A 12,646-nucleotide genomic window follows, 5' to 3' on the forward strand; every position below is an offset into this window, starting at 1 on the left:
CCATGCAGACTGCCTCGACAGCAAAAAGCAGAGACTTATAGACAAGGCCAACCTCATCCAGGCTCGATTTGAAAAGGTGACACTCACATCTGACATCTCTTGCGTATCTGTGAGGATTTTTTTTTATTTTTATTTTTTAAAGGCATCCAGGTTATTTGGAATGTTTTGAATTGTGTTAATGTAGCTGGACTGAAGAACTTGGAAGACATTTCACTGCTCATCTGAGGAAGCTTATCAGTTCTGACACCTCATTATTGAAACCTTAAACTCCTGGGACAGCCCAACTGGTCCAGATTTACATTCCTCACTTTCATAACATCATATCTTTTATATGTTTTATTGTAACTTCAGAATGATTCACAGGTGTGTTAATAGCAAAATGTAGTCAAATCAGTATTTTTCAAACAATTTTATCTTATAAAACAAAAAGAGAAATGCCACACCTCTTTCACTGGGACTGAGTGACAGAGGCCACACCTCCTTCACTTAGACTGACATGCACATAGGCCAGGGGTTCCCAAACTTCTCCATGGCAAGTCCCCACAAACGGTGTTAAAATTTGATCGAGGCCCACTTTTGCAAGATGTCTTTAAAACACATTAAAAATACAGACTTCTGAATATGTCCCCCTTTTTTTAAAAAATTAATAATGACATCTTACATCTTTACATTACATTAGGAATTGATTGTGTGTGTGTGTGTGTGTCTGAGAGTGAGAAAGAGAAAACATACATTTATTTATTTTTCACACCAAATTGTTGAGGCCCCCTGGCAGCCCCCACTTTGGAAACCACTGACATAGGCCACACCTCCTTCACTGGGACTGACGGGCACAGAGGCCACACCTCCTTCACTGGGACTGACGGGCACAGAGGCCACACCTCCTTCACTGGGACTGACGGGCACAGAGGCCACACCTCCTTCACTGGGACTGACGGGCACAGAGGCCACACCTCCTTCACTGGGACTGACGGGCACAGAGGCCACACCTCCTTCACTGGGACTGACGGGCACAGAGGCCACACCTCCTTCACTGGGACTGACGGGCACAGAGGCCACACCTCCTTCACTGGGACTGACGGGCACAGAGGCCACACCTCCTTCACTGGGACTGACGGGCACAGAGGCCACACCTCCTTCACTGGGACTGACGGGCACAGAGGCCACACCTCCTTCACTGGGACTGACGGGCACAGAGGCCACACCTCCTTCACTGGGACTGACGGGCACAGAGGCCACACCTCCTTCACTGGGACTGACGGGCACAGAGGCCACACCTCCTTCACTGGGACTGACGGGCACAGAGGCCACACCTCCTTCACTGGGACTGACGGGCACAGAGGCCACACCTCCTTCACTGAGAGGCTCTGACCTGCTGTTAGAGAGAAAACTCAAAGAATAGCTCATTAGATTGAGGCGGTCCATAGGACATGTTCATTACAGGTATTGACATTTACACTGCAGGATAAATCCAACCTGCTCCTATGTGAACTTCGTTCCCTCTCTCTTTGTGTATAGGAGACTAAGATGCTCCTGCAGAAGCAGCAGTGGTACCAGAAGAACCAGTTCACCTTCACAAAACAGGATGAGGAAGCGTATTTGGCCTACTGCTCCGAAGCCATGTTCAGGATCAAAGTTTTGAAGCTGCGCCTCAGCTGGTACACACCTCATTCACACTGATAATCTAAGATTCTTTTCTAATGAATTCAGTTTTTAAGCTCGTCACATTTTTTAGTTCTCCAACCTGATTGGTCAGTAGGTGGTGATAAATTTTCCTCCAACAGCAGCTCGGACAGGAGTTTGATAAGTCACGGGTTTATCATAATGCACGTTATTCTAACATTATTGTTTCTATAGTAACCTAGTATATTATAGGGTCTCCTACAGTGGTGGATATACAGAATATAAAGCTTATAATAAACAGATTTATAATGTTATTGAACAAACATGCATAATCCTTGATATTGTTACACTTTCTGGCAGGAGATTTTCACTTTTAGGGAAGGACTCGGTTAGCACTTTAACAGTCAAGAGGTTTTCCACAACAGTAAAGTCTGCAGAAGTTTGTGTTTTGTATTCCTGAAGAGGAAACAACAGTTTATGGCTGCTATAATAACAGAAGCGCTAAACTTATAATGTGTTTGTGGATGTTAAACCTTAAATGTAACTGTAAATGATTAAAAAGCATGACCATTGCTATGGTATAAAAGGAACAAAAAACCCTTTGCCGGTATAGCAAGTACTCATGTCACAGCAGTCATGTCTTCCGTATACATATATTTAATGTTAGTGAGCAAAGGGTCTAGAGAAATGGCTCTGTGATTTATCTTTGGTGTTTTTTTTGTGCCATATTTCCTTTTGTAGCCACAAGGACAGAGCACCACAGAAGTACCTGGCCCTGGATAAGATGCTGAGACAAGATCCAAGACTGATGCAGCACCTAGAATGACATATACCTGTATGATAAAATTCAGTTTTGTTTACCTTGGTACACATTTGTAGCCGTATAACACCATCTAGTGTGTAGATAGCCACAGTTCACTAATAGAATTTTCCCCCTTGCATGTAAAAACACCTCATTCAGGCGGGTCTGCTGAAAGTCCAGAAAAAACACATTGATCAACACCATTCTTTATCCATACATTTTAAACATCCAGTATAGAAAATCTAAGGGTTTAATGTCTCCCCCCCGCCTTTTAAAATCTGCTCGGTTTCACAGATTCAGGCCGTCAACACTGCTGACCATTTCAGCTCACTCACGCTCTGCAGAGAAATCTTTACACTGGAACAAACTGTATCATCACATACTGTATGATTGTAAGGTTAATACATTTTTTTTTTTTTAAACCCCACCATTAAAGCCACTGATTTTGCAGCATCGACCCACAACTTAACAGAAGGCATCTTATAGTTTGTTACATTATATATATATATAAAAAAAAAATCTTTATTGCCATTTTCACTATAGATTATACACTTAAACTCAATAGCAACAACACTACTTTAATGAAATACAAAAATGATGCATCAGAACTGCCAACATTCTGCTCACAAATGCAAGATGTTGGAATATTATTAACCAAAAAATGTAATTAATTTATTATTAATTAAAACAGGGCTTAGTAATGCAAACTATTTACAACAAAAACATCAAGTACTTCATGCCATGCTCCTTAAATTAATTAAAGAACAAATTAAATCCTTCAAGCGCTTCAGTGGCAGAAAAAGAAAAAATGGCCAACGCTAGATGGGCAGAGAAACCCAGTGGAGACCTGGAGAGGAGGACATTTTGTGTTTCCTAAAACGTCCGTTTAAATAATGAAAATGAAAAAGACGAGGAGAGGAAAGTCTGGAAATCTCCAGGTAACACATTACAGCACTTTGCACATCTACAGTAACTCCTAAACGTGACACAGAAAAGCCTGGAGTGGTTATATACAGAAAAAACCCTCAAACAATTGTGCACAATACTAAACAAGCAAAAATGCAGTTTTACTTCATATTATACAATGGGACAAACCTGTGGTTTTATTTTTTCTTTCCTATTTTCAATATGTTAATCTATACATAAACCAGACCTGAAAAAAAAACGGCTGAGCTGAGAGCAGCGGTGAGAAAGACTAAACGCGACTTAACGGAGGTTAGTAGTTTAACTAGCTGTAGTTGACTAGATGCAGGAAGGGGGAGGGGCGATGTGTGCATGTACACACACATGGGCTCGTCTCTATTGACGGTTACTCTTGATGCGCTCGAGCCTCTTTTTGAGGTCATCGAGGTTGGAGGCGGGCGAGGAGGCACGGCCTGGGCTGTGAGAGCGAGACTGCTCTTGCTGCAGCTGCGACTCACGCGACTCCTTCAGCTGCGACAGCTTACTGTGAAGCATGTCAGTGGAGGAGGCCAGGGGAGGCCTGGACAGCAGCGAGGACAGAGGACGCTCGTCTTCCTGCTGCTGTTGTTGCTGCTGCTGCTGTTGCTGAGGATGAAATGAGAATTAGACTCAAATTCTAGGGACTGTTTATAAAAACAGGTGTTAAAGTGGGTCCTTCATCACTACAGCGATACATTCGAGTCAAGGTGCGTCTCAATCAGCTCTCTAGGTTGTCAATTGGTATATCGTCTACACGAGTACTGGTAAAATCTTGGCTCGCTACACTTTGGGACACTGAGGACTCCATTTCTAGCGACAAGACTACATACTCATGTTGTAAATCTTCACCACGGGCATTTATCAACAACAGGCAGGACCGCTATCCTTCGGACATTATATTGTCAAACAAATATCAAATTTGTTAACTGGAACTTCAAGCAGGATTGCAGTATTTTTTAAAATCATTAAACACTTAAGTCATTAGACTCGAATGAACCATAAATAGAACGACAAAAAGTTGATTTAAAAATAAAACAAAACCCAAAAGACACAACAACAAAAAACTGCTAACGCAAGTAATCATTTGAGCGCGACGACGACAATAAGCTACTCACATTTGTCGATGGAAGTTCGCAGAGAGTTTGTTCACCAGTTTTTGCTTATGAGCCGAGAGGCTACAGAAAATATGACATCGTTTCCAGTAAAGGAACACAGTGAGCGTCGATGCTTCCTGCTTTTTGTGGTGCATTGCACTGGAAGGATTTTGCGACTGAGACAGCCCTTAAGATGGCAGACTCCTGATCAGTGCCCTGACTACTGAACCAAGGAGCTGATTGAGACGCACCCTTGGTTAACGTTTGCAAAGAGATTTTTACATTACATAATAAAGTCCCCCACTGAAGGAATAATTAACTTCACATTAAGGATTGATTGCTTATTCATCAATAAAGGAAGAAACAAGTGTAAGAAACAAGCATATAGTTTGTACACCAAATTGGAGGCTATATGCTTCTATTAAGTTATCCAGATTGAAATCTTGGCTGCTCAACTACAGTCAGTGGAAACTGTAAATTTCATTTCTGGCCACGTTCTTTAAATCCTGCTTAATTTGCACAAAGAATTTATCCATCTAATCATGTAGTCTTCGCAAGAACAAAGCCCCAAATATGATCATATTCGCTAAAAGCACGTGGTTCAAACCTTAGCGTTCTCGAGTCCGTGTCGTTGCCGGAGGATCTTCAGCCTCTCGTAGTAAACAGCAGGTTTCAGATCCTCCCCGTTACTGCTGACCGACATGGAGCTGTGGTTGGAGGGGTACGCAAAATCCACACTGTGCTGAGGAATCACTGGATCAAGACAAGAGGAGTGAATAAAATTACAGTATACATACACAAAAAACAAACAAACAAAAAGACACTACAGATCACAATTCATATCTGTGTAAAGTTGATAGTTCTAGGACATCTTAAGAGCATCAGTTCAAAACAAATCAGTTATAATGTTCTAAAGGGACAAACACACAACACTGACTATGTTTACATGGACAGCAGTAATCTAATTATTGACCTAATTCTGAATAAGACAATATTGTGATTAAGGTGTTTACATGAGTCGCTTTTAGAATATTCCGTTAAATGTTCCTGTTTTACATGCTACAGAATAGAGCGATTAACAGCACGTCATTACGTCACCGCGCCACGCTGTCCGACGTCCCTCCAGAATTTCACGCGTCAACATACAGTTCGTCTTCATTATGGTACCGTATACAGTTCTGGGTGTTTTTATTTTTACGGAAGCTTCAATGCGGTTAATTATTTGTCATGCTGTACGTGCAAATAGAAGACTGCTTGAAGCCGTGGGCTGCGTCCAAAACCGCATACTTACCTACTATATAGTAGCCGAAATACATGCCTCTCGCCTACTATATAGTAGGCAAGTACGTGGTTTGGGATGCAGCCGTGCTCTCTCGTTTGCCGTTAAGCACAGCCGTGTGTGATCGTGTCCTGTTGCAAAATGCTGTGAAAACTCACGACATTAATAATGTGACTAAGTTGTTTACATGTCTGTAATACACCTCGATAAGTCGACTAAAACGGGAATACTCCATGTCTTGATTCGATTTGTTTACTTCGAGTATGACTTATAATCGGATTAAGGTAATAAAAAAAATATTGCGGTTTACATAGTAGTTTCTTAATCAGAGTATTGTCTTAAATCAGGTTAATGTCAGATTATTGTTGTCCATGTGAACACACTGACTTACAGAAGTAAAACCAATTGCATGTCCAGTGTCTTTGATTCTCTACTATTAACACTGATTTTTCCATGTGCATGTAATTCCCATTCAGCAGGGTCTGATCCAAAAATGGAAGGAGAAAAAAACAAAACAAAACAAACAAACAAAAAAAAAAACACACGTATCATTTAATATTCGCCTCGGTTTCATTACAATTACAACATTAAAGATTATACAGCAGCCTGCACTGGACTTTGGGGGGGGGGGAGGTTGGATGTGAACAAAAGGTGAACAGGCCACACCCACAGGGATTAGCAGCCCCTATAAACCTACAAGAGACACCCCTGTATCACCACCACCGATTTGTATGCGTGCTATTGTTTTCCTTCTACCTGAAGAACTCTGCAGACGGCTTTTGCCCTCACGCTCTGACTCGATCATACGGAGACCGCGCTCGACGTAGCTTTGGAAAAACTGGGATGTGTTCTTTAGGAAGGGCTCCAAGTCAGCGTCTGAATACTTCTGCTTATACTCATACAGCTCCGTCAAGCCCTGAGAGAGAGAGAGAGAGAGAGAGAGAGAGAGAGAGAGACTTAACACTGATACTTAACTGTTTGACAAAGCACGAGAGTGGAAATAAACAGTGCTCTCACCTCTTTAGTGTTCTCCTTCGAGCCAATCTTTTTGAAGATTTCAGAGAGGATGTCGCTCACTTTTGCTTTGATCACTTTATCGTCCTGTTAGCGGTAAAGTTGAGAGAGAGCATTAGATCTTACATCCGCAAGTTATATAAATTATGTGCCAGCTTTTCTCCAGTGATAAATTTCCAGGGTTTTCTACTAAACTAATGATGGTTAATGAAACGTAAAGGGGATTAATGCATGCGGTGACATACAGATCGCAAGGCTGCTTTCTCAGAATTCTGGTCAGACTTGAAGCCCGAGAGATTTCCTGAATGTTTCACCACCCGCCTCAGATGAGCGTCCAGTTCTGACTCGTTACGGTTCTCGATCATGGACAAATGGTCCAGTATCTGTGTAAACACATACAGTAGCATTACAGTATTTCCGATCGCTATTGAGGAATATTTCTGCATGCGTTAAAGCAGTCTAAAACTCGTTTTCAGTATAAAATGTCTTTCAAATATTTATCAGTACGAAATAAATTGTGCATGATAATAAAAACAAAGTGTCTACACGTTTACCCTAATCAAGAAATCCAAAGTCCTAAAACCTATGCACTTCTCATGGTAAACCATTACTGGTCTTCATTTGCACACCAGAACCTGATAGGCTCCTATATCTCATAATGAAAGCACTTGTAGGTCACATGCTCTCCCTCAGTTTCTTCTAAGAACTTTAAAGAAGCCTGGTGTCGTTCATTCTGCACTGAAACAACACTGTAGCCTCTCTTTGTTGACTAATTGATTTCCATTTAAAATGAAAAATCTAGAGCCATGAAGGACAATTTTTATATATATATAAAATATAATATAATATAATATAATATAATATAATATAATATAATATAATATAATATAATATAATATAATATAATATAATATAATATAATATAATATATATTATAGAATGTAATTATGTTGGCTACAATGACGCTAACAAAATATAACAATATAGCTTAATGCACTATCCAGAGGTGATTAGCTATTGCTCTACACTGTATACTGTGCAGGACTTGTATTTATTCTGTATGTATTGTCAAACTGCATCCATTAGCAACATCCTATTTTAGCCCTACGTACAGGTTCGGCAGTGTAATTCTGTACACAGATGTCATTTGCTTCAGCCTTGATCACTACTTCTTACTTATGTTAGCCTTTCTTTCCTTTAAAAAAAAAAAAAAAAAAAAAAAAAAGGGACCTTTCCAAAAGCTCTGTGTTTGTACCTTGGCTCCAGTGAGTTTGCAGAGTGTGTGAAGTAAGGTTTTCAGAGTGCGATGAGGCACGTCGCTCTTCAGCTGCTTCAGCTTCTCTTTAGGGAAAACCTTCATGAAGTTATGGACGTCCAGCAGGATGCGGTCCAAGTTAATACTGTTAATGGTCTCGGGCAGGAAGCGGATCATTCTCCACAGACACTGCAGAGGCGTCAACAGCGTTTAACAGCCAGGCATACGCACAGGATTGCTAAAGCTTCGTTTTCATAATATATAGTCTTCTTTACCTTCATGACGAGCTCGGAGAACATGGGGGATCCTGCGGTGGTGATCAGGCTGTCCTGCAGTAGCACCAGCAGAGCACTGCGATACGCAACATCAACATCACTCATACTGTTCACATAAGCCCTATCTACACTAAAGCTAGGGGTGAAATGTTTTCTATTAGAAGAAGAGCTGCCTTATAATGAAAAACTTGGAAGATAAATGGTTTAGGAAAGCACTGTGTGGTGTTTTAAGTAAGGAATATGACTGCACATGCTATTACAGGAAAATACCTCAACAACCCATAACAGCGCCTCCCAAAGTGTCTCCCCCCCCCCCACTTACACCACAGCAATTTACCAAAATTTTATTTTTTTTTTAAATGTAAAATTTACATTAAAAAAAAACAAACAAACAAACAAACAAAAAAAAAAACCACGCAACATGCCAGGTTACTGAGAAATCACAAAGTCTCCAGTGTTGGAAAACTTACAGTATTACCTCGGACAGTTACAAAGCACCGACACTGGAGACTCCTTCCAAAATTGTTAAATGAATGGAACAAACAGAAAACTTCACATCTGGAATTACACAAATTGAATCTCTTTATATAGAGCCCCATCATACAAGTCCCTGTGATAGCTTATTAGAATGTGCACAGTCAGAGCTGCTGTTACAAAAAATTTAAAATCAACAGCTTCTGACCAATCAGAATTGGGCACTCGACAGCCTTGTGGAAAAAGGTTTTATAACGTCAACAGTGCTAGATTTTTGTTGTACTTGAACATCAATTCTGATCAACAGTGTAAAACGTCCGTGTATCGGTTTTGTTCCGCTCACCTTAGGATGTTGGTTTGATCAGACTTCTCCAGTACTCGCACCACGAGCAGGTTGACCGAGCGAATGAGCTGCTGGCCGTCCTCAATGTCCTCCACCCGCGAGTCCAGCATCAGTGTGATCAGACCGTGCATCAGATCCTTCAGCACACCCATAGACGCCTCCCGTGCCAGACTCTCCATAGAGAACAACTAAAGACACATGCAAACACTTCCTGTTACTGCAATCAGAAATAAGTACACCTGCGTCCTCCTGATTCACAGGCGACTGTGGCTCGCTGTCAAAAGAAAAATGAATATATGGTTTCATTTTTGGAAGCCCGACAGTCTTATTTGTGGTTAACAAACATTTTAAAAAGGAGTGTTTTGGATTTTTTAAAAATGTAAAAAGGAAATGTATTTTTTAAACTGAGTACAACAGCACCACCAGCAGTCATAAGAAAAACACAATGATATGAAGCGTGGCTGGGGCTAACTGTATTGACTTATGCAGCCATTCAGTGACGGTCGTGTCATTTGATTACAGAGTGACACGCCCCCTACATTTGAGCTCCAATGGGCTGTTATCTCTTGGCACATTCCGGTGATGTTTCTGTAATAGGTCATCATTAGGCGTGTTACGGACTCAATCGATGGTGTAGTGAATGCTAACGAAGTGGAATATTTACTCTACAAATCATTTTCTCCCTAAAATGCAGAGAAGAACTTAAGTTTCTTCTTCACGGTCTAATAACAAACCCAGAAACAAAAGTTGCAACCCTTTTGTTTAACAAAAAGAAAAACCCCGAAAAAGCCACCCACACCATAATGTGTGTTTTTTTTTTTTTTTTTTTTTTTTTAAAAACAAGAGGGTTGCAACTTTTCTGTTTGCTGTTTGTTATTCAGAGGAAAAGCAGCATGAACCCAGTCAAGAATTACAGACTTGAAACACACAAAAACATGTAAATCATTAATGCAACTCCTCTCTACTTTAAGTGTGCGTATAAAAATTTGTAACATTTAAATTTATGGAATTTGGCAGACACCCTTATCCAGAGCGACTTACATTTATCATTTATACAACTCAGTTGAGGGCTAAGGGCCTTCCTCAAGGGCCCAACAGTGGCAGCTTGGCTGTGCTGGGATTTGAACTCGCAACCTTCTGATCACAAGTCCAACATCCTATTATTACTATTACTATTATTATTATTATTATTATTAATAATAATTAGTTTATACTCTTAACCAGTTAAGAGTTTAGACACTCATTTTTATTTAATAATAATAATAATAATAATAATAATAATAATAATAATAATAATTCATCAAAACTCTGGAGTAACAAAAATGGAACTATGGGAATTATGTTGCGATGAAAAATAAAATCAAAATAGTAGACCCCCTTTTTGGCTAGAATTTCCAGAAATGTATTCTTGGCATTTTCTCAACTGATTTCTTGAGGAATCTCCCGCAGATGCTTTTTAAACAGTATTAGAGTTCCCACCTATGCTCGACACTTACTGGCTGCTTTTTGGAAGATTTTTCTCCATATCATCCGTTTAAAAAAAAAAATTATATAATTTTATATATAATTTTTTATACATATATATACACACACACACACACACACACACACACACACACACATAAAATGTTAGTTTTCTAATGAAAAAATAATTAACATGTTGGCACAATGATATTTTTATCTACAACACAGATTTCAAACATTTAAATCATACACCTTCAGATCAAAAGGTTTTTAAGATCATGAAACACATTCCGGTCAAGTGTCCCCAAACTTTTGACCGGTAGTGTAATTTATTGCCTAAACCTAATAGTTTAATAGACAAGCTATTGATGGATTCAATTTTATTAATAAATTAGTCCCTCACCGAGAGCATGTTGCCGATGATGCAGCTGTACAGTTTGAAGATGTCCTTCTTGTCCAGCCGGTCGTCGGCCATGTGTGTGTTGTAGATGAGCCGGAGCTGCATGAAGGTGGCGATCAGGAACTGGTCTATGTGGCCCGACATGGCTTCCGCCTTGTCTTCCTGCCGCAGAACCTCATCAATCTGCCAAGGGGGTGGGGCGTTATTATGGGAAATCAGTTATCGAATTCTACTTCATAGAGCTGAGAAGATGGGTTCAGACAAGTCTAAATGTGTAAAGTTAATTATAACCTTAATGCCTTGCCGTTTTTGTACGGCTCAAAACAGTGATAGGAGACTGCCGTGTAGTACTGGAGAGCCTACAGGATATAAGGCTTAGCAAAGAGAAGCCACTTATGTGTAATTATTTCTGAAATCATTACTGATGCTTACTTGTGCCAGTGCCTGGATACTGGTGTTAATGTCACCACTAGCAACCTGCGAGATGACAAAGTTGATAGTGGAGGCTGTGCTGTTGTGGAGGTCGTCAAAGTGAGGAGAGACAGAGCGAATCCTGTATAAGAAAAGCACACACAAAACTAATTTAAGCTTGAAAGATCAAGGTCCTACCCAAACTGCAGCAAATCCAGGGGATTTCTACATTTTTATTTTTTTTTGTTATGTATTGAAAACCTAACAGTTTTGGGCCTGTTATGAAGCCTTTCTATTTTCTGATCAGTGACCAAAACCTTTGCACAAGTCTTTTTTGGGTCTGCTATGAAGCTGTTGAATGATTGATTAATAAAACCCTTTGCACAGAAAATTGGATTAGTTTTTATCTACATGCTTGCTAGATCATGCAACTTATGACTGCCCAGTTACATGTTCATACTGTAATGGAGTTTACTCATTCCTTCACAACTTGTCATAACAAAAACAGTAAGACTTTATTTTAGATGATTAAGGGTTCCTTTGGGACAGCTTGCAACTTCGCCTGATCCCCCCCCCAAAAAATAGCCATGTTGATTAGGCGTTAGTCTTGGTGCAGCATATAGTAGGCCCATCTTATGCTTCTAAAAACTACAAACTAAAGCTACATGTTGAAATAGTAACCGTAGCTAGATTGTGAAAACACACACGTAACCTCGTCCAGGACCCCAATGAGCAAACCGACTATGAAATGTGAAAACGAAACACACTTAAAATGTCTGTAGCATTAATCCTGCTCATTCCTGACATCCAGCTGTGTCAGTGCAGTGTGCTTACTTGGGTTCGGGGATCATGACGGGCTCGAGGAGCTCGTCCAGTTTGTGCTGCACGAGGTCGGGGAAGTCACTGACCCGTGTGTGGTCATTCTCGATCATATCCAAGTCAAGCTGAAACTCCTTGGGGATGGAGGGTGCCGTGTGCTCAGAGTGGGCATTCTGTGACCGAGCTTGACTGGTAGTGGAGCACAAAGAGAGAAAACGTCACCTTCATACATGATTTAACTGAATAAATGAAACACACTGGGACAGTCAGCTATACTGACGCAAACGCACAGCTGCAGGTCCTTGTACACTTTTCCAACAGCATAAAGTGATTAGAACACGTTATACACCGATTGTTACAACCCTTATAGACGAGTTCATCTTGAGGCTCAGCAACAGCTAATCTTAGAATTAATCTGGAACGTTGGATTGAAGTGCAAAAGGACTGGGGG

The 12,646-nt window shown here is 40.4% G+C and overlaps 3 protein-coding genes across 8 annotated transcripts in view; 1 reads left to right on the forward strand and 2 right to left on the reverse strand.

Annotated features, from left to right (window-relative positions):
* Window positions 1–2,503, forward strand: part of ccdc135 (coiled-coil domain containing 135) — a 13,570-nt gene extending 11,067 nt beyond the window's left edge. The window contains exons 16-18 of the mRNA XM_017474508.3: window positions 1–76; window positions 1,519–1,658; window positions 2,365–2,503. The exon at window positions 1–76 is cut by the window's left edge and continues 119 nt beyond it. Of these exons, the coding sequence (XP_017329997.2) occupies window positions 1–76; window positions 1,519–1,658; window positions 2,365–2,449 (301 nt within the window). The 3' untranslated portion in view covers window positions 2,450–2,503. The remainder of the gene's footprint in view (window positions 77–1,518; window positions 1,659–2,364) is intronic.
* Window positions 139–1,480, reverse strand: LOC128633463 (melanoma-associated antigen E1-like). The gene is made up of 2 exons (XM_053682170.1): window positions 733–1,480; window positions 139–587 (listed from the first exon to the last, which is right to left on the reverse strand). The coding sequence occupies exon 1, from the start codon at window positions 1,423–1,425 to the stop codon at window positions 739–741; it is 687 nt and encodes a 228-aa protein (XP_053538145.1). The 5' UTR covers window positions 1,426–1,480; the 3' UTR covers window positions 139–587; window positions 733–738.
* A 424-nt stretch (window positions 2,504–2,927) lies between the features above and the next one.
* The window catches only part of ckap5 (cytoskeleton associated protein 5), a 47,095-nt gene continuing 37,376 nt past the window's right edge, over window positions 2,928–12,646 (reverse strand). For 4 of the 6 annotated variants that reach the window (XM_053682166.1, XM_017474507.2, XM_053682165.1 and 1 more), the window contains 11 exons: window positions 12,211–12,384; window positions 11,398–11,518; window positions 10,969–11,148; window positions 9,102–9,289; window positions 8,285–8,360; window positions 8,010–8,198; window positions 7,000–7,137; window positions 6,758–6,841; window positions 6,497–6,656; window positions 5,069–5,214; window positions 2,928–3,973 (listed from right to left, as the gene is read on the reverse strand). In XM_053682166.1, the coding sequence (XP_053538141.1) occupies window positions 3,725–3,973; window positions 5,069–5,214; window positions 6,497–6,656; window positions 6,758–6,841; window positions 7,000–7,137; window positions 8,010–8,198; window positions 8,285–8,360; window positions 9,102–9,289; window positions 10,969–11,148; window positions 11,398–11,518; window positions 12,211–12,384 (1,705 nt within the window). In that variant the 3' untranslated portion in view covers window positions 2,928–3,724. The remainder of the gene's footprint in view (window positions 3,974–5,068; window positions 5,215–6,496; window positions 6,657–6,757; window positions 6,842–6,999; window positions 7,138–8,009; window positions 8,199–8,284; window positions 8,361–9,101; window positions 9,290–10,968; window positions 11,149–11,397; window positions 11,519–12,210; window positions 12,385–12,646) is intronic. The other 2 variants (XM_053682169.1, XM_053682168.1) reach the window with 1 other exon arrangement.

This window comes from Ictalurus punctatus, chromosome 8, assembly GCF_001660625.3.
Source record: "Ictalurus punctatus breed USDA103 chromosome 8, Coco_2.0, whole genome shotgun sequence".
NCBI lineage: Eukaryota > Metazoa > Chordata > Actinopteri > Siluriformes > Ictaluridae > Ictalurus > Ictalurus punctatus.

Coding starts and splice junctions, on each gene's coding strand:
- LOC128633463 (XM_053682170.1), bottom strand. CDS start 1,425: ATGGACCGCCTCAATCTAATGAGCTATTCTTTGAGTTTTCTCTCTAAC.